At 36.5% G+C, this 27,440-nt stretch overlaps 1 protein-coding gene across 1 annotated transcript in view; it reads left to right on the top strand.

The window, feature by feature from the left end:
- Nucleotides 1-5,174: 5,174 nt before the first annotated feature.
- Nucleotides 5,175-27,440, top strand: part of SCN1B (sodium voltage-gated channel beta subunit 1) — a 188,069-nt gene continuing 165,803 nt past the window's right edge. The window contains exon 1 of the mRNA XM_053691282.1: nt 5,175-5,784. Within this exon, the coding sequence (XP_053547257.1) occupies nt 5,745-5,784 (40 nt within the window). The 5' untranslated portion in view covers nt 5,175-5,744. The remainder of the gene's footprint in view (nt 5,785-27,440) is intronic.

Here is a 27,440-nt window from a genome sequence, read left to right on the forward strand (position 1 = left end):
TGATCTACAAACAGCTGGACTCTTAGGCTTACATGCTAAGGGGGTTCAGGGGATAGCGATGGAGGAGAGGAACTGGTATAAAGAAAGGTTAGCGTAGGTTGTATGCATCCCTGAACAGTAGAGTCTTTAGGGAGCGCTTGAATCTTTCAAAACTAAGGGAAAGTCTTGTGGAGCGAGGCAGAGAGTTACACAAGATGGGAGCCAGTCTGGAGAAGTCCTGTAAATGGGAATGTGTGGAGGTACCAAGAGAGGAGGAGAGTAGGAGGTCATGAGCAGAGCGAAGGGGACGGAAGGGAGAGTATCTGGAGACAAGGTCTGAGATATAGGGGAGAGCAGTGCAGTTGAGGGCTTTGTATGTCAGAGTGAGAATTTTGTGTTTAATCCTAGAGGCAAGAGGAAGCCAGTGAAGGGATTGGCAGAGAGGTGCAGCCGATGAAGAGCGACGTGTAAGGAAGATGAGCCTGGTAGAGGCATTCATTATGGATTGTAAAGGAGCTAGGTGGCAGCTAGGGAAACCAGATAGTCCAGAATTGCATTAGTCGAGTCAGGAAAGGATGAGAGAGTGGATTCAAATCTTAGTTTTCTTGTGTAAGGAAGTGTCTAATGTGAGGAGTGAAAAAAAGATCTGAGTCAAATGTGACCCCAAGACATCGGGCATGCGGGTAGGGGTAATGATGGAGTTGTCAACAGTTATAGAGAGATTGGGGGTGGAGATTTTGGAAGAAGGGGGAAAATAAGGAGCTCAGTTTTGGAGAGATTTAGCTTGAGATAGTGAGAGGACATCCAGGAAGAGATGTTAGAAAGACAGTTATGCATGTTTGCAAAACAGTTTGATGATGACTATAGTGATAACTTTTAACATGTGCTTAATCTGATACAGCTATAGACCGCATTCATGCGTAGACATTAGTCTTGTATACATCCCACGTCTTTATCGGCAATAGATCCCTTGTATGTTTCAATTAGTCACTCTGGCGTTAGTACATTAATAAGAAGAATTTTTGTAATTGTGTGTATCTTGTAAAAATGCTAATAATATTTTAAATGCACTACTGCCCCTTTAAGTAAGTATATTTTTAAAACTTTAGTGTAATTGATATGTTTCCTACCATAAAAGGACATTAAACACTAAACACATTTCATGCACCTCCATCTAATACATTGGTGCTGCCATTTTGAAACCTAAATTACACTGCTGGTATCTAAAGGACATACTTGAAAACGAGAGAAATCTCAATGTATCCTTCCTGGTAAAATATTTTATAAATAAATAAAGGAGAGTTGCTGCACGTGGGCAAATATATCAGCACTGGATTGCAGTGAAAGCTAGGTTTTAACATGGCAGCGCCCTTGACTAGAGGGAGGCGGGGAATAACCTCAATACTATGTTTATAAAATGCATTTAATGTAAACTATAACTACCTACCAGTAGTGAATTGCAGATCCAGAGCTTACCTAGGTATGCTTTTCAACAAAGGATACCAACGATAAAATGATTCTAAAATATGTTTGTACTATACCTTTGTCTGTAAAAAAATATTTTAAAAGTTCTCTCCAGCATCCAATTGAACCCCCATAAAGCCGCCGCTAGGACACTATTGCCATCTTACCACCTGCGTTCTACTGAGCACCTAAGGGACCTTCCTCTGATCATGAGATCCCCTAGAAATAAACAACTCCTCACAAAAAAATAAAAAAAATCCATGTTGTGTGGAACTTTTTTTCTCCCTTCATTTTATTATATTTTTTGAGAAATACTGATTACTAAATTAATTTATCAATCCAGACTGAGGTGGAAGAGTTCAGAAATGAGGCCTCTCACTTTTCTGACTGGTTAATCTATGGTTCCCTTGGTTAATAGGAGGGGTTGCTTTTTGGGATTGTATAGCGGCTTACCCTTGTATACAAGGAGTTTACAGGTGATAAGGTGTTAATTATAGTGAGGAAATCCAGTACTGTAGGGGTTAATAGCCATGGGGGCGGTCTCAGTACTATAAGGGTCTGGGATGTTTTTGTTATCAAATTTACTTTTTTATCACTGTATCCATTGATGAAACCTTAGCTTCTTTTTATGAGAGCATATTGAAATAGACTCAAGAGCATGCCCATTGCTGCCATATAGAGCTCAGTAAGATCTAATGGAAAGTGACTAAGATCAAGTACATTTGATTATTTTTTTTTTTTTAAATTATATACTCTATTCGACTCAAGAATCAATGTTTAAATGGACATTAAACACTTTGAGATGGTAACATAAAATTATAAATTGTATATATATAGAAAACTGCAATAAACTTTCATTATTTATTTTGTCCTCTTTTCCTGCAATTGAATCCAGAAATTGTGAGCATTTCAGTTTTTGTTAGAAATGGAAGTGCAGAACACAGTTATATTCTACACAGCCATTAGCTGCACACTCTAATGACCTATTTATAACTGTCCCTAATTGGCTAGATCAGAGATGTTAAGATAAGTTGCAACATGGCAGGCAGCTCCTATTGTTTTTTACCGCAAGGCTCTGTCCTCAGTCCCCTTCTCTTCTCAATCTACACGTCATCACTAGGTTCCCTAATAAAGTCCCACGGTTTACAATATCATTTGTATGCCGATGACACCCAAATCTACTTCTCTGCACCAGACCTTTCTCCTTCCTTGCTAACCCGTGTCACTAACTGTCTCTCTCACATCTCTAACTGGATGTCCTCTCACTACCTCAATCTAAATCTCTCCAAAACTGAGCTCCTTATTTTCCCCCCTTCTTCTAAAATCTCCACCCCCAATCTCTCTATAACTGTCGACAACTCCATCATTACCCCTACCCCACATGCCCGATGTCTCAGGGTCACATTTGACTCAGATCTTTCTTTCACTCCTCACATTCAGTCTTTGGCTAAAGCCTGCCGCTTCCACCTTAAAAACATCTCTAAAATTAGACACTTCCTTAAACAAGACACAACTAAGATTTTAATCCACTCTCTCATCCTCTCCCGCCTCGATTACTGCAACTCTGTCCTCTCTGGTCTCCCCACCTACCGCCTAGCTCCTTTACAATCCTTAATGAATGCCTCTGCCAGACTCATCTTCCTTACACGTCGCTCTTCATCTGCTGCACCTCTCTGCCAATCTCTTCACTGGCTTCCTCTTGCATCTAGGATCAAACACAAAATCCTCACTCTGACATACAAAGCCCTCAACTGCACTGCTCCCCCCTATATCTCAGACCTTGTCTCCAGATACTCTCCCTCCCGTCCTCTTCGCTCTGCTCACGACCTCCTACTCTCCTCCTCTATTGTCACCTCATCACACTCCCGTTTACAGGACTTCTCCAGACTGGCTCCCATCTTATGGAACTCTCTGCCTCGCTCCACAAGACTCTCCCCTAGCTTTGAAAGATTCAAGCGCTCCCTAAAGACTCTACTGTTCAGGGACGCATACAACCTACACTAACCTTTCTTTATACCAGTTCCTCTCCTCCATTGCTATCCCCTGAACCCCCTTAGCATTTAAGCATAAGAGTCCAGCTGTTTGTTGATCACCTTCTCAAGAGCTGACTACAACAGTGCAACTCTTGGCAGGGCCCTCTACCCATTTGATCCCTATAACTGTTTTTTTTTGTACTCTGCCTTTCTTAATAGCGCTGCGGAATCTGTTGGTGCTCTACAAATAACCGATAATAATAATAATAATAATAGACACTAAAACTGTACACATATTTTGTCCTATTTAAAGGGATAGTAAAGTCCAAATTAAACTTTCATGATTCAGATAGGACATGTCATTTTAAACAACTTTCCAATTTACTTTTATCATCTAATTTGCTTTGTTTTCTTGGTATTCTTAATTAAAAGCTAAACCTAGGTAGGCTCATTTGCTAATTTCTAAGCCCTTGAAGGCCGCCTCTTATCTGAATGCATTTGGCAGTTTTTCACAACTAGATGGCACTAGTTAATGCGTTTCATATAAATAACATTGTGCTCATGCACATGGAGTTATTTGAGTCAGCACTAATTGCCTGAAATGCAAGTCTGTCAAAAGATAAGGAGGCAGTCTGCAAAAGCTTAGATACAAGGTAATTACAGAGGTAGAAATATATTTCTATGAAAGTGATGGTTATGCAAAATGATGAAATGGTAAATAAAGGGATTAGCTATCTTTTCAAATAATAACTTTACTGTCCTTTTAAACAGCTAATGAAACTTTAAAAAATACATCTGCATGTTGTTCTCAGACTAATCTTTTCTTTGAATGCATTATTCTATCTAGAATGTATTTAGTGTTTAATGTCCCTTTAATGTCTAATTGCTTTATATAGACGGAATATTGCAGTGTTCTTTAAATACAAAATAAAAATATATATCGATAAAAATGAGTAAACAGCAAGTCGCAACCTACTGGTCTGGCCAGACTACTCAAACAATATACTCACTACACGTTTCTGGGTCACCCCCCTTCATCAGGGGCGTGACCCAGAAACGCGTAGTGGGTATATTGTTTGAATATTGTTTGAGTAGTCTGGCCAGACCAGTAGGTTGTGACTTGCTGTTTACTCAATTTTATCGATATATATTTTTATTTTGTATGCACTTGTTTTTATTACTGTGTAACATTATAACATTTTGAACAGTTCCTTTGTGCTGTATTGATAGTAGATATCACTATACAGTACTGCCAGTATGCATATGTATTTAGATACAATTCACTTGCAATACATTCTCAAGTGTTTAAATTGCTACTAAAGCTGTGATTGTTCACTCTGTATAGAGGTTGCAACTATGTTTGCATACTTTGCATACTGAGTTATATATTTGAAATACACATTAGTATCAACACTACAAGGTTGTTTTGCACAAGTATTTGCAACGCTGTTACCACTTATTTATTTTTTATAACAGTAGCTTATACACAAATTTACACATTTATACACAATTTTTGTATATAGTATCAGTGGAACTCTCCATTTTTTTCATATATATATATGTGTGTGTGTGTGTGATATTTTTATGAGAAGTTTTTGAAAACTTAGTATGTAATACTTGTTTATGGGTACTTAACCCCTGCACTGTCTGTTTTGTCCAAATGTGCAAAATATTTGACATAGTTTCTTTTTTTTTTTCATGCAGGAATCCCGTCACCTGTTTCTTTTAAGAATACAAGACCCGTCTTGGTGCATTCTACTGATTGCCAAGTTCAGAAACCTGTGATACTTGATAAGCCACTCAAGGAGTCAGAAAGGGCGGTTAGTGGTGTCTTTATCTGCCCTCGATCTAAAATTAGGACCCTTGGACCAGTCAGCTGGAGGATCACATAACATCTTCTAGAAGTGGAAAAAGAGGGAGGGTGTAGGAGAGCGTATTGGAGCAAACAAGTAAAGGATCATAGAAAGTTGCTGCAGACAGTGAGAGTGTGGGGGTAGTAAGGGAACTGGTTGAAATCAGGGGGGACAGGTTAGGAAAGAGAGGCGCAGGACATTGTGACATCCAAAGAATAGTTTTATGAGATTTCAAAAAAACAAGAAAGGAATAAAGTCTAAAAAAGGAGAAGAGGAGCAATGTAGCACATGAGCAAAGGAAAGAGAGATAAAGAAATAAAACGGAATAGGAGGAAAAAAAAGAGAAGGAAGACGTAACAAACCCAAGGACGAGTAGAGCAGAAGACAACTGAGAAATCACTGCTCGGGGTCACAGGACTATTTTTTATTTGCTGCACGTGGAAACGATAAGTTGGGAGGACACAAAGGAAAAAATATGGACTTCAGGGTATCGTTGCTGCTGTGTCTCATGGCAGGTGAGTGTCTTTCGTTTTATAAGACGTGTGCGCAGGCGACAAGGAGTCGCCAACAGAATGTTCTCTTAAAAATTAAGCATTCATGATTCAGGCAAAACGTGTCCTTTGTTGAAATTTAGTTTCTTTTCATTAAAGCATACCTAGGTAGGCTCAGGTCTTGAGCACTTTGAGCTATATTACGAGTGGAGCTTACTCCCTTACTTGCTTGCAAACTCAATTGCGTTTCTTATCGCTAAACAGATATGACATTTTAATATTTCACATTCCAATGTTTTTCACATAAAAGAATATGCTCTATTTATTCATACATATAATATATATATATATATAAAATGTTTTTTGGTAATATATGTATAGATATATACAGATATATATAGGAGTATCTATTTAAAAATACTTAGAATATATTCCCTTATGTGAAGAACATTGCAATGTGAAATATTTACAGTACAAACACAGTTAAACACTTTATTAAATATGAATATTGCATAAATATTATTTTTCATGTTTTCAGCTACTTGACTGCAAAGGGCTCCAATGCACTTCTATATATGTCAATATGTGTATACATATGTATTTATGTGTTTATATGTGTATATGCCTGTAAATGCATATAAATACATATATACACATATAAATAAATGTGTACACACACACATATATATATATATATATATATATATATATATATATATATATATATATATATATATATATATACATATTTAGACATGTGTATGCATATATCTCTCTGTCACCTTAGACCTCATATAGTTGAGCCCTTTTAACTTTTTAATTGTTTTTAATAATGTTTATTAGATAGTGTTATTATGAGTGTAACTTTTAAATGTATATTTGGGGCGCAATCCGATAAAGATCGTAGTTTGCGGCGCAAGCGAGGGAACCCCCGCCATCCATAGTTTCAGCTCGCAACTCGAGCTATCTTATATATGGCGCCTTCAGATGCTAAAGTGCCGTAAGTCTAATAAACCAGCGATGTCCAGAAATCTGCGTGAGTAGAAATTTCTAGAGTTGCCAGTGACTTAAGGCACTTTAGAAACTGCCGGCGCCTACAAAACCAGACTAAGTTATAAAATCACCCGTACTGTCTAACACGCCTCCCAAACATAGTCCGACACGTCTAACCCTCTATCCGCTATCCCCCCTCACTATCCTAACAATAAAAAATGTATTAACCCCTAAACCGCCGCTCCCGGACCCCGCCGCCACCTAATAAAGTCATTAACCCCTAAACCGACGCTCCCGGACCCCGCCGCCACCTACATTATCTATATTACCCCCTAATGTGAGCTCCCACCCCGCCGCCATCTACATTAAAGGGACAGTTTACTCAAAAATTTTCTCCCCTTTAATTTGTTCCCAATGATCCACTTTACCTGCTGGAGTGTATTAAATTGTTTACAAGTAGCTCCTTTACCCTTATATTGGCATTTGAAATTGTTGATTTAGCATGTGGTATCCCCACCTATTCTGAAAGTTTGTGGCCGCGCGTACCAGCTATAGATAAGATTTGTAAACACAGCCAGCAGAAGAAATTACACTCCCAGTCGGATATAGCAGAGATAAGGTAATACAATGTTGATTTTCCATTGTTCTCTCAAAGTACTGGTGATTGTTTTAAGGACAGATATAAGATAAAGAAGCAGGTATATGTGCACAATGTGATACAGTAATGAGATCTGATTATACCTACAAGCTCAACCCATTTTATTAGCTTGTGGCTTAAAAACACAAAATCAGAGCTTTAATATACACAAATAAGCATTAAAAGCTAATTTTCATACATTTTTTTACTCTGCAGTTGGTAAAAAAAGCAATTGTAAACACATTAAGGGAAAAACTATTTTACAGTATACTGTCCCTTTAACTACCCCCTAATGTGAGCCCCTTACACCGCCGCCAGCTATATTAAAATTATTAACTCCTGCTTTTTAAATAAAGATAGCAAGAGAACAAAGAAAAATTGATAATAGGAGTAAATTAGAAAGTTGCTTAAAATTGTATGCTCTATCTGAATCATGAAAGAAAAAAATTGGGTTTAGTGTCCCTTTAATTTACTTGTTTGCACATAATAATAGTTTTCTAGGACTATACTTTATTTGGATAATTAGTAAAAAAAAAAAGTTCAATATTATTCTGTTACACAGAACTAAATAAAGAATAATACAGTATATTGACATTTAAAGGGACACTAAACCCAAAAAAATTTCTTTCATGATTCAGGTAGAATATACGACATTCAAATTTACTTATAGCAAATAGCAATGCACATGGGTGAGCCAATCACACAAGGCATCTATGTGTAGCCACCAATCAGCAGCTACTGATCCTATCTAGATATGCTTTTCAGCAAATTATATCAAGAGAACTAAACAAATTAGATAATAGAAGTAAATTAGAAAGTTGTTTAAAATTGCATGTTCTATCTGAATCACAAAAGAAAAAAAAAATGGGTTTATGTCCCTTTAATATTGTTTTAAGTATGGATGCACTGAAATTTCGGTCGCAGAAACATTTTGGCCGAAAATGGCATTATATTGTTTATTGTTTTTTTTTCTTGGTAAAATTATTGTGTAGCATATTATTGTTTTAAGATATTTTTGTCCAATTTTAATGTGTTACTTTCAATAAAAGTGTTGTTATTTTATTTTATTGGCTTGCAGTTTTGTTTTTCAGTTAGATTTATTCATTACATAGTCTAATTATGCAAAAAATAATAATATATATTTTAAAATAATTTGACGAAAAAAAATAACGTTTTTGGTCAAGTGCATCCTGGATTTTCGTATTCAGTTTCAGTCCAGAATTTCCATTTTGGTGCATGACTACTTGTGATGGTATTTTGTCATGGTGACATCATAGATTGATATCAAAAAGATGCACAGACATTGTCATTTTATACCTAATGAGTTCATTCTTAGGAGTTATTTGGGTAAATGATGTGTAAATTTTGGGTGTTGTATTGAAAGAAGCAATTTAGATGTATGAGATTGTGCCACACACATAGTTTTGTCCAGTTCTTGTGAGTGAATAACAGGCCAGACACCTCGGCCATGTTTTCCTAGACACTTATTAGTTACACATATTGCAGGGTGTGCACAGAGGAACATGAATAGTGCTATCAGGCAACGCTGTTCATATGCTGTTTGGAGGCACAGTGCATGACGTCACCCTGCACACCCTGCAGCATGTGTAACTCATAACCGTGCAGCAAAACATGGCTGAGATGGCAACTCTAATGATAACAGGTTAAATAAGCATCATTACTGAGCAGCTGATTAGATCACCTGTGTCATATGCCAGATATCCTACAAATCTGGTCTGTTAGTAACCAGAGCTCCCAATCATACTGCATGTCACTGCGTCATGAGAGTGACAGCGGGAGCGTCCCGTATTAAGAATCTCTAGGGCAGGCGATAAGGCATATGACTTTGTTTGTTGTTTTCAGTCTTGAGGACTAGGAACTGGTAGCAGACGCAGTCTTCATAAACAAGCAATTGTCTGGGTGTTTACTATGCCTTAAAAACAGCTGTTACAGCTATTAAGTTAAGCATCCTCATAATTATATTACTGGAATGTTTTTAACACATTGCAGTAATATTTGAGGTATATTGTCCATATAAAGGACAGTAAAGTCAATATTAAACTTTCACGATACAGATAGAGCATGCAGTTTTAAACACCTTTACAATTTACGTCTGTTCTCAAATTCGCTTGGTTCTCTTGGTATCTTTTGTTGAAGAATAAAGCTGGGTAGGCTAAAAGCAGCTTAGGAGCGTGTATGTGCTTTTAGCAGTCTATGGCAGTGCCAGCAGTTTTTGCAACTATGTATAACATTGCTATACACATTGTTGCAAATACTGCTGCCAGATTATAAATTGTATATATAAAAATACTCTGTAATATAATTTAATTATTTATTTTTGTCCCCTTTTCCCGTAATTCTATTCTGAAATTGTGAGCCTTTCAGTTCCTGTTAGAAATGGAAGCGCAGAACACTTCCACACAGCCATTGGCTGCACACTCTATTGACCTATTTATAACTGACCCTAATTGGCCACAGCAGAGAAGGTAACCTAAGTTACAACATGGCAGCTCCCATTGTTTTATAGACACTAAAACTTTAAACCATTTTGTCACTATTTAAACAGCTAATGACATTTTAAAAATGCATCTACATGTTATTCTTAGACTAATCTTTCTTTGAATGTATCATTCTATCTAGCATTTATTTAGTGTTTAATGTCCCTTTAGCAAAGGATACCAATCAAATTAAGCTAAATTGAAAAGAGAAAAAAGTGTTTAAAATGACATGCGCTATCCAATCCGTTTAAGATTAATTTTACATTCACTCTCCCTTTAAGTTTATTCATGCAACGTCTTACTGTTAAATGAGACATACACTGTTGGATTTTGGACCTCCCTATCTGAGTATACAAATGTATATTGTACTCTGGAGAAGAGACTCCAAGTAATGTGTTATACATTAACAGGTAGCTCTGTCTCTGCCAGCAGAAATCACCACCAGAACATGTTTGAGAAGCCAACCTTACGCAACCTCAGATAAATAAATTAGTTATAGAAGAATTAACAGAATTCTGCTTCTATTTTCCTGCTGTTAAAATTATACAGAATAATCTTTTTAATAGCCAGGTTAAATATTGTGTAAGATGCAGTAAAATACATTAAGAAATCAGATTGTATGTTCATTTTATGAACCACAGAGAAACCTTTTTGGCTGTTTTGTTTACCTAAATATTAAAGTGTCATGTTGGCTTCTTTCTATAACCAATTAACCACATTTCATAGTCTATAGTCCCCTGCCAGCCTGCACCCCCAGCAGTTGATTAAATCACTGGTTGTCACTAACACTTTGAGAGTGTGGAAAAAGTTGGGGCTAGGGTAAAATACTGATTTACTTACTGAGTCTAGGTAAGGTGAGGTAGCTCAGTTGGTAAAATGCCCTAACTACAGAAGCGTGTTCAAAGGTCTCAGGTTTGAATCCCGGTAGGGCTGACTCAGCCCTTCATCCTTCTGAGGTAATAAAATGAGTACCATTTAATTTGGGTAATAATAACAACTATTACTATTCAGCTGCCGATTTGGTTAATTCCGCGGGTGCTGAAAAAGCACTTTGAGTCCCACTGGGAGACAGGCGCTGTATAAATACTAGTTATTATTATAACTGTTAGCCATAGAAAGGCATTCCCTTGAGTCTAGAGTTGCATTAAATAATTTGTAATATATGCCCCGTATATATATCAGCAATTAAGCACTGCACCAAAAAAGATATGCATGGAGAATATATGTTAAAAAAAAAGTTTTGTTTGTAACATTTTAATTGTTTTGCAGTTGAAGGGTACACCCTTTGAAAAAGACAAACACACTTGACTATGTTTATCTAATCTCTTTTGCTTTGAGTCATTTTGGACAGATTTACATTAGCAATTGCTGTGTAGAATGTTGTAGGGTCAGATTTCTGACTACTGTATTTTGTGGTTCAGATAGAGCACACAATTTTATACAAGTTTCCAGTTTACTTCTATTATCAAATTTGCTTTGTTCCAATGGTATGTTTAGTTGAAGAGATACCTAGGTAGGCATCTGGAGCACTACATGGCAGGAAACAGTGCTGCCCTCTAGTGCTCTTGCAAATGTTCTCACACACCTGCTGCCATAGAGTTCTCCAGACACGGGCAGGCTCCTGAGCTTATGTTCCTGCTTTTCAACAAAAGATAACAAGAGAATGAAGACAACTTGACAATAGAAGTAAATTAGAAAGTTGTTTACAATCACATGCTCTATCTGAATCATAAAAGAAGATTTTTGGGTTTCATTTCCTTTGAAACTATGTACAAAACTGGTCAAAATAAGTGAAGTATATTGTAAAGTGTTTTTTATTTACAATCGGCTAGATTACGAGTTGTGCGTTAAGGTAAAATAGCAGCGTTAAGAGGTCCTAACGATTCTTTTTTACGCCCGCTGCTATTACGTATAGGTGTACCGCACAATTGTTTGGCCTTACCGCAAACCGACCGTAAACTTCATAAACCCTTTTTTCTATGGGACTTCCATAGCGCCGGTATTACGAGTCGGTCCTGGGAGGCCAAAAAGTGAGCAGTACAGCCCATAACTACTAGATCCGTAACGCATTCTAAAGTCGTAATGCATTCTAAACGCCGTAGCATAAAACTTATAACTAAAGTGCTAAACAGTACACTAACACCCATAAACTAACACCCATAAACTATCTATTAACCCCTAAACCAAGGCCCTCCCGCATCGCAAACACTATAATAAAATTTTTAACCCCTGATCGGCCGCTCCGGACATTGCCGCCACTATAATAAACATATTAACCCCTAAACCGCCGCACTCCCGCCTCACAAACACTAGTTAAATAATATTAACCCCTAATCTGCCGCCCCTAACATCGCCGCCACCTACATTATACTTATTAACCCCTGATCTGCCGCCCCTAACATCGCCAACACCTACATTATATTTATTAACCCCTAATCTGCCGCCCCCAATGTCGCCACAACCAACCTACACTTATTGACCCCTAATCTGCTGCCCCCAACGTCGCTGCCACTATATTAAATGTATTAACCCCTAAATCTAAGTCTAACCCTAACCCGGTAACACCCCCTAACTTAAAGATAATTTAAATAAATCTAAATAAAATTACTATCATTAACTAAATAATTCCTATTTAAAACTAAATACTTACCTGTAAAATAAACCCTAAGCTAGCTACAATATAACTAATAGTTACATTGTATCTATCTTAGGGTTTATTTTTATTTTACAGCCAAGTTTGTATTTATTTTAACTAGGTAGAATAGTTATTAAATAGTTATTAACTATTTAATAACTACCTAGCTAAAATAAATACAAAGTTACCTGTAAAATAAAACATAACCTAAGTTACACTAACACCTAACACTACACTACAATTAAATAAATTACCTAAATGAAATACAATTAAATAAATCAAATACAATTAGCTAAATTACAACAAAAACCCACTAAATTACAGAAAATAAAAAACAAATTACAAGATCTTTAAACTAATTACACCTAATCTAATAGCCCTATCAAAATAAAAAAAGCCCCCCCCCAAAAAAAACCCTAGCCTAAACTAAACTATCAATAGCCCTTAAAAGGGCCTTTTGCGGGGCATTGCCCCAAAGAAATCAGCTCTTTTACCTTTAAAAAAATAAATACAAACAACCCCCCCAACAGTAAAACCCACCACCCACACAACCAACCCCCCAAATAAAAGCCTAACTAAAAAAACCTAAGCTCCCCATTGCCCTGAAATGGTCATTTGGATGGGCATTGCCCTTAAAAGGGCATTTAGCTCTATTGCAGGCCCAAAGCCCTAACCTAAAAAATAAACCCACCCAATACACAATAAAAAAATCCTAACACTAACCCCCGAAGATTCACTTACCCCGAATATTCACTTACCGGGAAAAGTCTTCATCCAAGCGGCAAGATGTCCTCAATGAAGCCAGCAGAAGTGGTCCTCCAGACGGGCAGAAGTGGTCCTCCAGATGGGCAGAAGTCTTCATCCAGACAGCATCTTCTATCTTCATTCTTCCGGCGCAGAGCGGGTCCATCTTCAAGACATCCAACGCGGAGCATCCTCTTCTTCCGACGGACTAACGACGAATGAAGGTACCTTTAGATGACGTCATCCAAGATGGCGTCCCTTAGATTCCGATTGGCTGATAGAATTCTATCAGCCAATCGGAATTAAGGTAGAAAAAATCCTATTGGCTGATTGGATCAGCCAATAGGATTGAGCTCGCATTCCATTGGCTGATTGGAACAGCCAATAGAATGCAAGCTCAATCCTATTGGCTGATTGCATCAGCAAATAGGATTTTTTCTACCTTAATTCCGATTGGCTGATAGAATCAGCCATCGGAATCTAAGGGATGCCATCTTGGATGACGTCATTTAAAGGTACCTTCATTCGTCGTTAGTCCATCGGAAGAAGAGGATGCTCCGCATCAGATGTCTTGAAGATGGACCCGATCCACGCCGTCTCAATGAAGATAGAAGATGCCGTCTGGAAGAAGACTTCTGCCCATCTGGAGGACCACTTCTGCCCGTCTGGAGGACCACTTCTGCCGGCTTCATTGAGGACTTCTTGCCGCTTGGATGAAGACTTCCCCCGGTAAGTGAATCTTCAGGGGTTAGTGCTAGGATTTTTTTAAGGGTGTATTGGGTGGGTTTATTTTTCAGGTTAGGGCTTTGGGCCTGCAATAGAGCTAAATGCCCAATGGGGAGCTTAGGTTTTTTTAGTTAGGCTTTTTTTTTGGGGGGGGGGTTATTTTGATAGGGCTATTAGATTAGGTGTAATTAGTTTAAATATCTTGTAATATGTTTTTTATTTGCTGTAATTTAGTTGTTTTTTTGTTGTTGTGATTTAGCTAATTTAATTTAATTTATTTAATTGTATTTAATTTAGGGAATTGATTTAATTGTAGTGTAGTGTTAGGTGTTAGTGTAACTTAGGTTAGGTTTTATTTTACAGGTAACTTTGTATTTATTTTAGCTAGGTAGTTATTAAATAGTTAATAACTATTTAATAACTATTCTACCTAGTTAAAATAAATACAAACTTGCCTGTAAAATAAAAATAAACCCTAAGATAGCTACAATGTAACTATTAGTTATATTGTAGCTAGCTTAGGGTTTAATTTACAGGTAAGTATTTAGTTTTAAATAGGAATTATTTAGTTAATGATAGTAATTTTTTTAAGATTTATTTAAATTATATTTAAGTTAGGGGGTGTTAGGGTTAGGGTTAGACTTAGATTTAGGGTTTAATACATTTAATATAGTGGCGGCGACGTTGGGGGCGGCAGATTAGGGGTTAATAAGTGTAGGTAGGTTGCGGCGACATTGTGTAAGATTAGGGGTGTTTAGACTTGGGGTTCATGTTAGGGTGTTAGGTGTAAACATAAAATGTGTTTCCCCATAGGAATCAATGGGGCTGCGTTACTGAGTTTTACGCTGCTTTATTGCAGGTGTTCGACTTTTTCTCAGCCGGGTCTCCCCATTGATGTCTATGGGGAAATCGTGCACAAGCACGTACAACCAGCTCATCGCTGACTTAAGCAGCGCTGGTATTGGAGTGCGGTATGGAGCTCAATTTTGCTCTACGCTCACTTCTTGCCTTTTAACGGGTTTGTAAAAACCCATAATACCAGCGCTGTAGGAAAGTGAGCGGTGAGAAAAAACTGCTCGTTAGCACCGCACAGCTCATAACGAATAACTTGTAATCTGGCCGCATGTGTTTTATGGGGAATTCAAATTTCTAAAAAGAAAGAGAGCATTATGATGATACATCCCACTCCTCTTGTCAGAGCTCTGTCCAATAAAAAACAGCAGTTGACCACTGCTCACATATCCTCCATAGCTCCCCTGTCCTAGAAAGGCACTGTGAAGTGTTAGGAGCAATGCAGAAAAAAATCAATCGGCTAGATTACGAGTTTTGCGGTACAGCTACCGCTGAAAAATTGGCCATTGCGCATGGAATGGCCAGGAACGCATATTACGAGTCGCAGCGGTAAAGCTATACCGCAATCATTTTAGCCTGTAACGCATTGTCCATTCCGCACTCAAAAAAAAGACGTTCGAGTGCAGGATTTTCCATAGCGCCTTATTACAGCCTATACTGACACGATCCATACTGCCATCTGAGACCATTTTCATAACTAAAATGTTACAAAGTACACTAACAACCATAAACTACTTATTAACCACTAATCTGCCTTCCCCCGACATTGCCGACACTAAACAAACCTATTAGCCCCTAAACCGCCGCCCCCACACCGTCAACACTATAATAAAGTATTAACCCCTAAACCTCCAGCCCCCCACATCATAACTAATAAACTAAACCTATTAACCCCTAAACCTCCAGCCCCCCACATTGTAACTACTAAACTTAACCTATTAACCCCTGAACCGCCACTCCCACATCGCAAAACACTAAATTAAACTATTAACCCCTAAACCTAACACCCCCCTAACTTTAAATTAAAATTACAATATAACTATCTTAAAATAAATAAAAACTTACCAGTAAAATAAAAAAAATCTAAGTTTAAACTATAAAGTAACCTAACATAACTATTCTAATAAAATAAAAAACTACCAATTAAAAAATCTAAATTATAAATTAAAAAAAAAACTAATACTACGAAAATTTGAAAAAAAAATCTAAAATTACAAAAAAATAATAATCACTAAATTACTAAAAATAAAAAATTCTAAGATTACAAAAAATAATAAACGAAATTATCAAAAATAAAAACAATAAAGCCCTATAAAAATAAAAAGCCCCCCAAAATAAAAACACACCCCTAACCTACAATTAACTACCAATAGCCCCTTTTGTGGGACATTGCCCTAAGTTAAACAGCTCTTTTACCTAGAAAAAAATACAAAGTCGCCTCAGCAGTAAAACCCACCACCCAGTCAACCAAGCCCCCAAAATAAAAAACCCAAGTATACCCTATGCTATTGGCTGATTTGAACAGCCAATAGAATTTCAGTATCTCTCATCCTTAGGGGTTAATAGATTTAGTTTAGTAGTTACAATGTGGGGGGCTGGAGGTTTAGGGGGTAATACTTTATTATAGTGTTGGCGATGTGGGGGGGCGGTGGTTTAGGGGTTAATAGGTTTATTTAGGTGTCAGCGATGTTGGGGGTGGCGGATTATGGGTTAATAACTTATTAGTGTCGGCGATGTAGCGGAGCTGCGGAATACGGGTTAATAACTTATTAGTGTCAGCGATGTCGAGGAGTGGCTGAATAGGTGTAAATAACTTTTATTTGTGTCGGGGAGCGGCGGAATAGAGGTTAATAACTTTTATTAGTGTCGGCGATGTCGGGGAGCGGCAGAATAGGGGTTAATAACTTTTATTAGTGTTGGCGATGTCGGGGAGCGGCAGAATAGGGGTTAATAACTTTTATTAGTGTCGGCGATGTCGGGGAGCGGCAGAATACGGGTTAATAACTTTTATTAGTGTCGGGGGCGGCGGATTAGGGGTGTTTAGACTAGGGGTTTATGTTAGGGTGTTACGTTTAAACGTAACTTTTCCCCATAGACATCAATGGGGTTGCGTCATGGCGATCTCCATTCCGCAATCGCAGTTGTTCTTACACTCTCTCCCCATTGATGTCTATGGGGGAAAGCGTGCACGAGCACGTAAACTCAGACCTTGGCTTTTGTGCGGTATGGAGCTTAACGCACCATAACGCACAGCACAAGGAGGCTTTTCCATAACTTATAATGGCAGCGCTATGGAGAGTGCAATAATGCAATTTTTTTGGCGTTATTTTCGCACAATGTTTAGCGCAAAACTTGTAATCTAGGTGAATAATATTTATTTATTTTTAAAAAAAAGGATATTTATTTTTTAAATTGTTTTTTTTTAAATTTTAATCAGATTTTTTTTATTTAAATAGGATTTTTAAAAAATACTTTTTGAAAAAAAAATCTATCTAAAGATAGATTCTATTTAAGATACATTATAATCCAAAGGTTATTCACCTGAAATAAAAATGAGTTTATAGATAGATAGAATTTTTCTATCTTGAAGATATTACAACATATTATTGGTTTTGTAGTTCTCACAACTGTGAATGACTGCAGAAATAACAGGGCCCTTCTTCACAACAAAATGTTATAAAATGAACATACAGAGTTGATAATAAGTAGACCTTAAAGGGACATAATCATGAAAGATAACTTTTGGATTTCAGATACAGAATACAATTTTTGAGATTTCAGATTTACTTCTACTGGGGCCTAGCTGAATACATTGGGTGATACAGTGACAAGCAGCTACCTCACAGTAGTGCATTGCTTCTGAGCCTACCTATACAGGCTTTTCAACAATGGATACAAAAAGAACAAAGCAAATTAGATGAGTCATTTTGAAAATTGTTAAAAATTGCATGTTCTTTCTGAATCATAAAAGTTTAATTTTGACTTTACTGTACAGCCCTTTAATGCCATTGCTCCCATATAAATCTATGTACATAGAATCAACTCATACAAAGGGGACGATTTATTATTACGCTGTCTGCAAATGCTTGTGCAATCCCGCCTCCTGCTGATTTGCGTCCAATCACCCGCTAGCAGGGGGTGTCAATCATCCAGATCGTATCTGATCGGGATCATTGCAGTCCGCCGCCTCAGAAGTGGCGGACGAGTTAAGGAGCAGTGGTCTTAAGACCGCTGCTTCTTAACTTATGTTTCAGGGGAATCCGCTGCTTGTTAAATCTACCCCTAAGTCTCAAGAAGTTCACTGAATAGAAGATTGTTTGGAGTGGAATAGATCTTCACAAGGACCTTAGTGTGAGGAGGGAGGGGCAAGCATTAAAATTAAAAAAATAATGTTATTGTTTTAGTTAAATAAAATGATTTCAATCGTTATTATTAAAGGGACACTGAACCAAATTTCTTCTTTTGTAATTCAGAAAGAGCATGCAATTTTAAGCAACTTTCTAATTTACTCCTATTATCAATTTTTCTTCGTTCTCTTGCTATCTTTATTTGAAAAAGAAGGCAACTAAGCTGTTTTCTTTGTTCAGTACTCTGGACAGCACTTTTTTATTGGTGGATGAATTTATCCACCAATCAGCAAGGACAACCCAGGTTGTTCACCAAAAATGGGCCGGCATCTAAACTTACATTCTTGCATTTCAAATAAAGATACCAAGAGAATAAAGAAAATTTGATAATTGGAGTAAATTAGAAAGTTGCTTAAAATGTCATGCTCTATCTCAATCACAAAAGAAAAAAATTGAGTTCAGTGTCCCTTTAATGTTATTATTTTTCTACTTCCATTAAAGTACAGGTGAAAAGTTGATCATATATGAATGATTAATCAATTAGACAGTTCGCCTCCAAATAATTTAATTAATTTCAATGATCTATCTATGCACATCTACTGATATCTAACCAAACCAGTAGTGGTGTGATATAACTGGAAAAAATAATCTAAAAACGTATTATTCTGAAAATGAAAACCATTTACTGACTAGTGCTTTAAATCAAATTCACCCTGGTTAGGAGCTATTAGTAGTAACATATAACTGGAAAATCATTTTTTTTTATTGCTGGATTGGATAAATATAAGAAAAAAAATTAAACGGACAGAAAGTACCTTGTAATTACACTATTGTTTTGTTGTCTTTCATTAAAAGGGACATTAAAAAGGACATTATACACTCGATTTTTCTTTGCATAAATGTTTTGTAGATGATACATTTATGTAGCCCATACAGCTTTTTTTTTTTTTTTTTTTTTTTTAAATGTATAATTTTGCTTATTTTTAAATAACATTGCTCTAAATTTTCATACTCCTAACCAAGCCCCAAGGTTTTAGGAGAATACTGATGTATACCTACTCCAGCTTGCTTCTGTTTGTGTAAAGGGTCTTTTCATATGCAGGGGGGGGAGGGGAGGGTCTGTTATTTCCACCTTGTAGTGAGTGTTCCAGCTACCTTTTTAACAGAGCTAAACTGGGAGCTTCTAAGTAAGTTTTTAAACTGTTTTACACTGGATTTTTATATCAGAATCTGTGCATATTATTCTTTATTGTAGTGTCTATTACATGCAATTATAGCTCGTATTATGAGTTGAAAATAAATGCGATCACTTGAGCGCAATCGCGATTTACACTAGAATGATTACCGCATTCTCAGAGCTCTGGTTAACTGTTTTGCAACGCAACAAAAATACATTACAAAGTACAGTTACCCTCATAATAACACTATATAGTAAACATTATTCAAGAACTATTGCACACACAAGTTATAAGGGCTCAAACATATGAGGTCTCAGGTGTTAGAAAAAAAAGGCAGAAAAAGGGCTTTAACATAGAGATACATACTGTACATATACTGTACATGTCTAAATATGTTTATATATGTCTATATATGTGTGCAGATGTATTTATATGTGTATATATGTATTTACAGACATATATACACCTATAAACACATAAATACACATGTACACATACATAGACATATATTTAATAAAGGTTTTTAACTATGTATTTACTGTACATATTTTACATTCCAATGTTATGCACATAGCAGAATATGTTTGATGTATTTCTAATTTGATATTCCTATATATATTTGTATATATCTATACCTATATATAATTATATGTATATATATATATATATATATATATAGGTATAAATATATATTTTACCAAAATACTATATACAGTATATATATATATAAATATGTATTTATGAATAAATAAATAGAAGATATTCTTGTATGTGAAGAACATTTGAATGTGAAATATTCATATTTTCATGTTGGGCTAGTGCACATGAGAATATGCAACCGGGTTTGCGCGCAAGCTGGATGTTTTTCCCCCAACTTATTTGCTCCATTGAATTCTATAGGTGAATTTTTGCAAGCGATATTATAACTTCGCTTTTTGTGCTTGTCGGGTTATTGCGCAAGCTAAAAAAGTTTACTTTCAACTCATAATACGAGCCCAAACCGAGGAATGAAAAAGCTTACTTTTAGTGCAGTTAACGCTTGAGCGGGAGCGTTAATTAGCGCTCCACTTTTAATCTAGCCCTAAATAAATCAATGCATAAATTATGTATTCAGAGCAATGATTAGCCTAAAAATAAATTGTACATGTATTTTTAAAAATTATATTAGTTGTTTAAATATTGAAATAATAAGGGTAAAGTTAATGTCAATAAAGCAATGGGTGCAGCCATATTGTAACTTAGGTTACCTCATTGCTGAGGCCAATTAGGACTGGTTATAAATGACTTACTAGAGTGTGCAGCCAATGGCTGTGTGGAATACAGCTGTGTCTGCACTTCCATGTTTAACATGAATTGGAAAGCCCACAATATTCAGAATCAAATGACAGGAAAGGAGAACAAAATAAATGATGAAAGTATATTGCAAAGTTGTTTTACTGCATGTTATTAAACCATTTATATTAATATCTTGAGGTGTTTAATGTCCCTTTAATACTAGAATGAAAAAAAGATGAATGCATCAGTTCCTTATTTGCTGCAATAATATTCTGTAGCCAAATTCCAGACACTGTGCTTACCTTATTTTGGTAATGCCCAACCAGGCTGGTTACTGGAGTAAATACTGCTAGCCGCTGTCCCTCATTGTTTTGCATTTTGTTATCTAATAATCTCTGCTGAAGCAAGCTAGAAACAGATATGTAGCATGGTTAGGCCTGTTAGGCCCACCATGTACTCAGAACTTAAAAACTCTTCATTTTCAGAGATAACATACAGAAGAGGCGGGAAATAATGAAAGTGTATTGCAATGCTGCTTTACTAAGTATTATTAAACATTTTGAGGTCAACAACTAACCTTTAGGTTTAGAAAATGTATCAAATTATTTGTCTGCAAAAATCCCCATAGTGAATTCTGTAGAAAACTCATTAAACTTTTCAAAGAATTGTGATTGACCCCTATATACTGTATAACTAGATATCTCTTTAAAGGGACAGTATACACCGATTTTCATATAACCGCATGTAATAGACACTACAATAAAGAAGAATATGTATAGATGCTGATCTAATATCCAGTAGAAAACCTTTTTAAAAACTTACTTAGAAACTTCCAGTTTAGCACTGTTAATTAGGTTAGGCTGGGACACCCACTGAAAGGGGCTGGGAAAACAAGGAGAGCAGACACTGCCCCTCCCCCCTTTCCCTGCATATGAAAAGACAGATAACATAAACAGGAGCCTACAGAAGTCTGTAAACGTGCGTATACATCTGGCACTGTGAGGCTTGGTTAGAAATCTGAAAATCAGCATAATGTTATTAAAAATAAGCAAAACTATACATTGTTACAAAAATACAACCAGAGGGGCTATATAACTGGATCATTTACATTTATGCAAAGAAAAATCCAGTGTACAGTGTCCCTTTAACACAGAATATAATGGGAACAAAGTAAATTGGAAACTTTATTAAAATGTGATGCTCTGATTGAATCACAAAGAAATGTTTTGGGTTTCATGTCCCTTTAACTTATTAGTAACCAGGAATTGTTTATTAAAGGACCACTCAATGCATTAGAAATGCATAATTAACAAGTGCATAATAAAATGACACCTACTCTGAATTTCAAATAAGCAGTAGATTTTTTTTCGGACAATTTTTTTCTCTCGCCCATTTTCCGGCCCTCTGTATATTGTGACAGACATCAGCCAATCACAGACTAGTATACGTATAAAATGTTGTAAGCAGTAGTTCCGCTACTCCAAGGTTAAAATAGAAAATCCTTTATTGAAAAAACATTAAAAAGCATACAAGGCAAAATCAGAACCCCATTAAAAGCAAATGAAAAGGGGAATCCAACACCCCTGCTGCCACAGACGCGTTTCATGCCGCTAGGGCACTTGTTCAGCAGCATGAAACGCATCTGATTTTTATGGACTTGATTTTGCCTTGTATGCTTTTTAAATAAAGGATTTTCTATTTTACCTTTGCAGTGCTGAAACTACTGTTTGATCAATCACGCCTGAACAGGGGCGTATATTTCCTGTTTGCACCCAACAGACCTAGTGAAAACCACCACGATCATCCCTTGGTTTGAGCATCCTACCCGGTGTGTGTAGTATACGTATAGCCTGTGAGCTTGTGCACACGCTCAGTAGGATATTGTTCCCCAGAAAGTGTGTATATAAAATTGTCTTAAAACTGCCTGCTCTTCCAGAATCATAAAACTTTATTTTGACTTGCATGTCCCTTTAAAACATTAGATGACACCCACACACATTCTAAAGTGTATCATAAAAGTGGTGCAGTGCGTACAAGAGGCTACTCCCTCACAAGGGTACCCGCTGAAACAGAAGATGCTGAGACCTCAGCTCATGTGGGATTATCTGACAGTGTCTTGTATGAATCTATGTTTAACCTGAGAGCACTGGTCATTAGAACGTTTCCCGCATGAGCTGATATGGAAAGGAGGAGGGGTGAAAATTGCTGATCTTAACAAAACCTTATGTCTGAGAGAGCACAAGAGATCTGACAACAAAGAAAACAAAGTGTATTGATGCAGAGTGGGCATTTAAGATAAAACACTGACAAAAAGGTGTATTTTCAAATGCTGAAGTATTAAACAGAACCTATTAATTAATTATACAGAACTAATTAACAGACACAACAGATCACTGTACATATGAAATCTTACATTATTATATTTACAACACAACATACAAGGTGAAACCTTTTAGCATGCTGCATGATTTGAACCTGTTTAGTTATTAGCTCTGAAAGAATGATATTCCTTGTATACTTTATTTTATTTGTGTGCCTATCTATGGTTCTATATAAAGTGATGTCTTTTGTAGAACCATAGGATATAGTAGAAATAAGATGTGGTATTGTCAGAGTATGTTGTATGTGACATTGGCTAATGGTTTTAGTTCATTAGACCAGATCAGCGTTAAGCAGCAATGCAAATTGCAAATCAATATCATGAATCAATCAAATTGACAACCTTTGCCTTCCTGTCTATCCTGCTTCTGGTATTTCCAATTAGACATAAGAATGCTAGCTATGTAATATTACAGCAGTCCTCTAGTAGTGTGTCCATATACCAGAAAATATGTAACAATGTCAGTTCTACCACCACGGGGCAAGGCATGGCGGCAGTGCACTATCAATGAGGCAGACCCTTATGGTTGTCTTACGTTTATAAAGCCATGAGATAGGTTCATATGGCTGTTCTACTTTTATGAAACTACATATACAGACCGTGAGTGCACAACTACTTCCATGAGCCCATGAGAATGACTGTGACAACAGTCCTATTTCTTTAACGATGTAGGTCAGACCATGTTGGCAGTTTTATGACCATGAAGACATGACAGAAATAATATACTGACAGACTTAATTCTCTGAGGCCACAAAACAGACTAGAATAGTTGCTCTGTTAACAAGTACCACCCACAGGAAAAGAATCTATGACTGTCATAGCCCAGCCCTGGTCCGAAGTCAGAAACAAGTACAGTAGTGAGCTACATGAGCGGAAGCAAAATTACATGTTATGGGAACTTGGATTCTCGTAAAAAAATGTATTAAAGGGATAGTAAACCCCAAAAAAATGTCTTTTATGATTCAGATAGCACATACAATTTTAAACAACTTTCCCATTTAATTCTATTATCAAATTTTCTTCATTCTCTTGTTATCCATTGCTGTAGGGACAGCATTGCACTACTGACAGGAAGCTGAAAATATCTATTTAGCCAATCACAAGAGACAAATGTGTGCAGGCACCAATTAGCAGCAGCTCTCACTAGTGTATGATATGAGCGTATTCATTTTTAACAAAGGATACTAAGAGAACTAAGCACATTTGAAAATAGAAGTGAATTTAAAAATGTCTTAAAATGACATGCTCTATCTGAATCATGCAAGTTTAATTTTGAATTTCCTATCCCTTTAAGACATTTAACAAACAAAATGTCCAATATTTCAGTGGTCATTGCCGCTACAAAAGGTGCAAATTGACAATAACTAATAAATGTTGTCTTCTGATTTCAATTAGTATTTCATATTGTAAAGTATTATATGAATAAAACCCTACATATGTGCATTTGTTAATAATATGGAGCCATCACACATCTGTAGAGTCACTTTAATGAGCCTATTTTATAGGGGTTCCCTCCATGTGATGGAAAGGAATGTCTAATGTGATATTCCTATACATTGTGGGGAAGGGGGGTTCTTTATTAATCCTAACAGCAAACCCCAATGCAAATATCCTTCTTTGACTCAAATCCTAACTGCAATGCAAACATATTAAAGTTAACCATACCCATAATATAAAGCATCTTAACTAGCAGTCTGCTCACAGCACAAAGCTATCATCTTGCTGTACATATGGGGTGCAGTTTCCAGTCATCCGCCACTTTTTTGAAAAAAAATGTTAGTACAGGTGGCCCTCGGTTTACGCCAGTTCAATTTGCGCGTTTCAGAATAACAACATTTTTTTTCAGTCATGTGACTGCTATTGAAAAGCTTTGGAAAGCAATGCACTAATTAAAATAGCCAGTAGGTGGAGCTGTCCGCTTGTTTTGCAGCAAAGTTATGCAACTTAACAGCCTTAAGTTGACCTGTGTACACAGAACAGACCAGACCTATCGAGCAAGATTTAGCAGCCACTTCCCTATTATCTTCCTGTCCAACTGCTTGAGGTGAGGGTGCCTAACTGCCTATTAATCACTGCAGATTAAAATGTATAGAATAGGTGCAGACCCAATATTATCTAACATGCTAACAATGCAGAGAACTGATTGCAGAAAAATGCAAGCAAAAAACCTTTTTGTTCATTAAACTTAGTTTGATGATGATGCAGTCTGTTGTGTGATTATTTTATTAGGTGCTGTTAGCAAATGTTTTTGTTCATTAAACTTAGTTTTGATTATGATACAATCTATAATCTGTTTAGCATTTAAAGTCTTCATTTCAAAGATTTAAAAATAATGTATTAGGTGTTACTTATGACAATTTTGAGAGGAGCCTGGAACCTAACTCCCTCACTTCCCCTTGACTTACATTATAAACTGGGTTTTAATTTACAACGGTTTTGATTTACAACCATTCCTCCTGGAACCTAACCCCGGCGTAAACTGAAGGCTACCTGTAATCCCAACACAAGACCTCTGAGCAGTGTTGAGCACAATAGTATAATTTATTTACCAAGAAAGTGTGCAACCTCCTGGTACAAGCAGCGTCAGAATTAAAGAACCCTCCAGAAAATCCAAGAACTCTCTCTACAGCCTGACTTCCAAGTGTCCCCAGCACTAACATACATTGTGGAGGGTCTAGTAAGTATAGGTTTATTGTATTGTGAGTAAATAGGGGTTAATTGTGGTTGGGGGATTAATTTAGGATTTCATTGTATTATGGAGGTCTGGGAGATATATGGTACATGTAATGGTAGCAGGAGGGGTTAATTAGAAATGGGTAAATTGTGCACAGAACTGGATAATGCAGCAACATGGAATCTTAGGGTCTTTAATATATAGGTGTAACACTTGTTACTATATTGTATAGGTACCAGAGTTAACATAGGTTAAGACTGCAGAGAATGCTGAGGCTTTTTTACATAATGTTTACATCATGTTTCCAATAACAAATGCCTCCTTATAGCAGAATTAAACCTTGAGACTGACATATTTTGCAAGTCTCTAACAATAAGTATCTCCTGATACTTGGTGCACAGTGTTTATGTTTATGTTATGGGGGGGGGGGGGTTGAGTGTAAATGGTACAGGTCTCAAAGTTAATTTGGTTGTCTTGTAAGGAAGTATTTTTATATGGGAAACTTGTAAATATTATACAGGACAGGATTATTATACCCCAAGAGCTGGTTCTAGGGTAGTGGGTAGCATATGCCTATGCTTTCTGTGAGAGGGACGAGGTCCCAGTTTAGGGCAGTCCTGTGAAATGCGGGACAGTTGAGAAAAATGTATTAATATGATTATGAGCCTTTACATAGTTAAGGCCAAATCCATTGCAGTGCTCATTCTTTTAAATACATTTATTCTGACTTAAAATGCGTTAGTTTTGAGTTATTTAATGATTGCTGCTAATGAAAGGAGAGCTTTTACTTATACAGCTTTCTGAAATGTAACATAGCCAATAAAATCACTTTAGTTGTTTTGTCAGATCATTTTCTACGCTGCTTGAAAACCTCAAACATTATTTAGTTCTTTGCTGAACAAAAGTGACCGCCAGGCACATAGATAATTAACTATTCAAATATTACTTCAGATTTCTACATATAGATGTGCAAAATATTAAGTACCTTAGTAGGGTTTATACTGTAAAACTAGAGCATTTGGTTTCTTAGTGAACGCCCCAAATCCCTTGATGTGTTTAACCCTTGCAGAGGGGTTAAACACATAGTTAAATCTGCAAACCCAGTATTCTCGCAGACACAGCTGATGATTGGTGGATACATATGTATGTCACTTCTGAATGGCTCACGACAATATCATGTATCAGGAGAAGCAATACATTATGGGCTACATTACGAGTGGAGAGCTATCGCCAGTGCGAAGAGCATAAGCGCGATCGCGAGATCGCAGTCTTTTTTACACTCAAATCTATATAACAAATGGTGTACTGTTTAAATTACCGCAAATTAATTTACGATCCCTAAATTTTTTTTGAGCGGCAATGTTCATTTGTTTTACAAGTTGAAAGTAAATGGGATTGCTCAAACGCAATCTTAGTTAATGCTCAAACTTTTCACACAACCTGAAAGTTAAATTACATCTAATTTAACTTACATTCTTGCATTTCAAATAAAGATACCAAGACAATAAAGAAAATTTGATAATAGGAGTAAATTAGAAAGTTGCTTAAAATGTCATGCTCTCTGAATCACAAAAGAAAAAATTTGGGTTCAGTGTCACTTTAACTTGTGGTGGTTATAAAGAGAAAACAAATTGATTCAATTTTCAAAAATGTCATAGTCTATTGTTAAAGGGAAAGTAAAGTCAAAATTAAACTGTGATTCAGATAAAATAAGCAATTCTAAATAACTTTCTCATTTACT

The sequence above is a fragment of the Bombina bombina genome, chromosome 8, assembly GCF_027579735.1.
Source record: "Bombina bombina isolate aBomBom1 chromosome 8, aBomBom1.pri, whole genome shotgun sequence".
In the NCBI taxonomy this organism is placed as follows: domain Eukaryota; kingdom Metazoa; phylum Chordata; class Amphibia; order Anura; family Bombinatoridae; genus Bombina; species Bombina bombina.